This window comes from Mizuhopecten yessoensis, unplaced genomic scaffold (assembly GCF_002113885.1).
Source record: "Mizuhopecten yessoensis strain PY_sf001 unplaced genomic scaffold, ASM211388v2 hete_36157786, whole genome shotgun sequence".
Lineage (NCBI taxonomy): Eukaryota > Metazoa > Mollusca > Bivalvia > Pectinida > Pectinidae > Mizuhopecten > Mizuhopecten yessoensis.
Window position 1 is genome coordinate 1 of NW_018485062.1, and position 4146 is coordinate 4146.

General features: G+C 37.0%; 1 protein-coding gene across 1 annotated transcript; it reads left to right on the forward strand.

Moving 5' to 3' along the window:
- The first annotated feature begins 2644 nt into the window (after positions 1-2644).
- On the forward strand, positions 2645-4122 carry LOC110444653 (serine/threonine-protein kinase PAK mbt-like). Its single transcript, XM_021489015.1, has 2 exons — positions 2645-2957; positions 3146-4122. The coding sequence occupies exons 1-2, from the start codon at positions 2751-2753 to the stop codon at positions 4070-4072; spliced, it is 1134 nt and encodes a 377-aa protein (XP_021344690.1). The 5' UTR covers positions 2645-2750; the 3' UTR covers positions 4073-4122.
- The last annotated feature ends 24 nt before the right edge of the window (positions 4123-4146 follow it).

Sequence of the window (4146 nt, forward strand, 5' to 3'; positions counted from 1 at the left end):
AGATTATTGGTATGGCCATTTCTTGAAAATCACAGAAAATCAGTTGGAAGCTAAGAAGTATTGTAGATTACATATCTAACCCCCTGGACTGGAGGGTTATAACTCGCTCAACAGCAAATTTGGGCGGAAAAAACATGGATGTAGTGAAGTTGACAACTCTTTATACAAATAATGTGTAGAAAACATGGAGCAGAGATATGCTCTCAATATTTATATATAAATGTATTAAAATTTATGGCTGCTAGTTATAATTATCACATATGACAATGCCTTTCAAAAGATTTATTTGTAAAACTTTCCACACATTGTGACTAAGGATGAATCAGATTGTTCTTTGAATTAAAAGAATTATTTCGGTAGATACCACGCTACCAGTGATATAGAACACATTCATCCGTTCAGTTGAGCACGCTTATACATTATAGTTCAGTATTATACTGAATGTGACACAGCTGCTTGTTTGTAAACTGATACTCCTACAGTTAGTGCCTACTATCTACACATAATCTGCATGTTTATCTCAGGCAATTAGGAAAGCAATAAATTTGTTAATTTATATTGCATTAGCTGTAAGTTATTGCCAGTTTCCCACAACTGAGTTTGGAGGATGTATTACCTGATGTTTTCTGGCTCATAAACAGGTCTAGAGTGTGTGTCGGGCTACATGTGTGATGTGTTACGCATGTTTGTAGACATATCTGGCGTGTTTTTACCTTATCCATCAACACCCAACCATATATAGGTCTTATTAGGGCAATAATTGCTCAGTGATTGTCGAAAAACACTTAAAATAACTAGGGCTTTAATTTTTGTGTATTTGAGAGGTTAGATATTGAGAATGTAATGCCACCATTGTTTTTTTAGCCCTTTATCAGATCTGTACAGGACAAAGGCTAGACATTGTGTGGATGTACCATTACAGATCATCTTTTTACCTATGTGTAAATGCTGACACTCCAAGCATTATCTAGTTGACTTAAGTATTTATCACGGTATAATTCTTCCCTAATTATAACAGTACAATCAACACAAAGCTCTGGTATGTAGTGGTATGTGGGTAGACCTCACCTACATAATCCTGAAATGTACTGAATGGAGTCAATCCTTGTATACACCTGAGCTAGTTACTTTTAGTATGACATTATACTAGGCTACATAAAACGAAGTACTATCATATTGTATACTGTTACTTAATAGATTAAGCCATTAAAGCTAAGGTTTGATTATTAAGGTTAATTTCAATCCTTTGAACAAAAGTCTGCTTTTTAAATACAGTCTGCAATACCCTGGTCAAAGTGATGGTTAACCTGATTTCAGAAGCATAACTTACATATGGTGGCTGTGAAATGCCCAAAGGAATTCTTCTACTGTTCAGATACTGCTTATCAAGATCTAACAGTGCTGGCCTGGCTCCCTTCATACTGATGTGATATATATATATAGTCATACATAAATCTACATGTACCACAGACTTACAGTTGGGAATTTTCTTGTATTACAGGCATAGAAGCTGAAAATAAAAAATGGTATAACAGAATCTTAAAACAAGTTTCAACAGTTCATATCCTCCATAGACCACAGTATTAGCACTTACCCGTGTCCATTAGATATATATATAGTGGTATCATAAAGTTTACGACTGATCAGGTTAAATACCCCACCTATATATATTCAACTAGACTGGAGTACCTGTAACATTTAATGTGACAGCTCTAAAAGGATGATTTTATCTCCAAGTACCCAAAGGTACACATTTTAACATAAGTAGCTGCCTCACAGTTATAAGGTCAAGCTGATTTGCAAATGATCCTTAATGTTTTCCTATCATTAAAAGTTTTTAAAAAAAAGGCTTAATAATTGCAGATCACTTGATAGCAAGAAGACTGTATAAGGAATCGTGGACATGTTAAAAAAACTATTAAAATGCATACAATATATCTAAATCTGATTCTGTCTTTTTTGAATGATACAAAATAAAACTAATTTTACAAACATGATTATATACTCCAATGAAAAATTTCTCCATATTACTTCAAAGTGAAACCTTCCAAAAACAAGCCTTCCATTAGCCAATCAACTTTAGAATCTGAACTAGATACCCAGTAACTGTATGGAATAATTCCTTTTTCAACTTAGTATTGAAAAAACCCTTATGAATAGCCCATATCTGTACCAAAATTTGTTAGAATATGTTCAATTTTACCTCTGAACATCAGTATTTACCTGTGATCAGCAAAGCTAGCTCAAATCATGACCAAACCATAAAAACAGCACACCTGTTGAAGTTTGCCGAGAGCCTGAAGCAAACCATTACATTACTGGTGTACATATGGTCAAGCACTCTACCTACCCCAGTACCTCCATATTGTGTAACTCAACAGTAATGTGATCATATTACAATTTACAGATAGAACCTGAAACAGAGACTACAAAACAAAATCATACACAATAATTCAAATACAAAAATGGTGTGTACAAATATTCTGGCAATATTTTACTATCGAGATCATATCATTTGATTGAGCATCAGTGGTAAATTACAAATTAAGTATATATATTGAAACATGTTGCATACATCAGTCAAAATAGGTTATGGGTACTTGATCCCTATCAGATCAGGGTTAGGTTTTCTCTCAGATTACTCATAAAGTACCAGTTCTTTATATCATCTCAAGAACCTACACATAGTCATATTATAAGGTATTGTGCATTTATTCATTGTCTTATCTTTTTCAGAAATAGACTGAAAAATGTTTAAGAAGAAAGGAAAGAAGATAGAAATCTCTACACCATCCAACTTTGAGCATCGTGTGCACACTGGCTTTGACAGGGATCAAGGGAAGTATGTAGGCCTCCCCCCACAATGGACTGGCATTATCATACCAGAGGAAAATGATCGACGTAAACCCATCATAGATCCATCCACCATTACACAGACAGAGATCCTCCCTCTAAAGGTACAAGATAAAATTGTAACAACCAGGCATTGTGATAACCAGTAACCTCAACCTTCCAAATACTTCAAATAAAATTAGAATAAAAATTAAATGTTTGATATGATATTTATTTAAGAAAATGTTTACTTTGTTCATGAATGAGGTTGAAAAGTATTTGCAGTTTCTTGTAATTATTGTTTCATTTCCAGACAATTATCAGAGGTCATTCCACACAACAATTAAATGGCTTTGCTCCATCAGACAGTAAAATTTCTGTGGCGAGGTCCAACTCTTTACGGCAGAGCAGCCCACCACCACAGAGACAGAGGTACGTTCCTGACAACATGTATCCACCTGTACCTGAGAATGATATGCCTCCTCAGCGAGGAATGCAGAATCCTTATGGACAGCGCCCAGGATATGGTCAGTCACAGTACAGACAGGATGGGGGCACCCTGAACCGACAAGACCCACAATATGATCGGCGTCACCCACAGGACAAGGAGCCCCGTAGAGAGTACAGAGATCCCTGGGATAGGGATCCTAGGGATGGGAATCCCCGTGACCCAAGGGACATGCATGACCAAAGAAACATGCGTGACCCTAGAGACATTCCCCCAGAGTATCGTGGAGGTCCTCCTCCCGGTAACAACTACAGACCAGACGGCACAATGGAGCGAGATAGGAGATCTGAGGACAGTTATGATAGACGGCAAAATGACTCTTTTGAAAGGAAACATAACGAATCTTTTGATAGTAGGCGAAACAACGAATCATTTGAACGCCGACATAATGACTCATTTGCTTCCGATGGTTATCGTGACAGACCACCTCAAAACATGCCACACCCCAATGCCAAATACAATCAAATGCCAGCAAATGGTGGCCACAGCCCCTCGGCCTATCCGCAGGATGACCACAGGCACAATCAGTTGTCTAATGGAAACTCTATGCACCCTCAGGGTGGCCCCCAGCGACACCATCCCTCACAACACCACCCTGACATGCCGTATGGTGCACAGAAGTCCACAGCAGGACTACAGTACGAACGGGTAAGTTTACAACGATATGTCAATGTAATGTGTGTGTTAATGTGTCCTGTTTTGAGGCATGAATCCCTATGCAGTTTAATTTGATATGTGTACTTAATTGCTTTCAATGGAAATCTATCTGATTCAGGATATATATACAGATATATATATATATATAT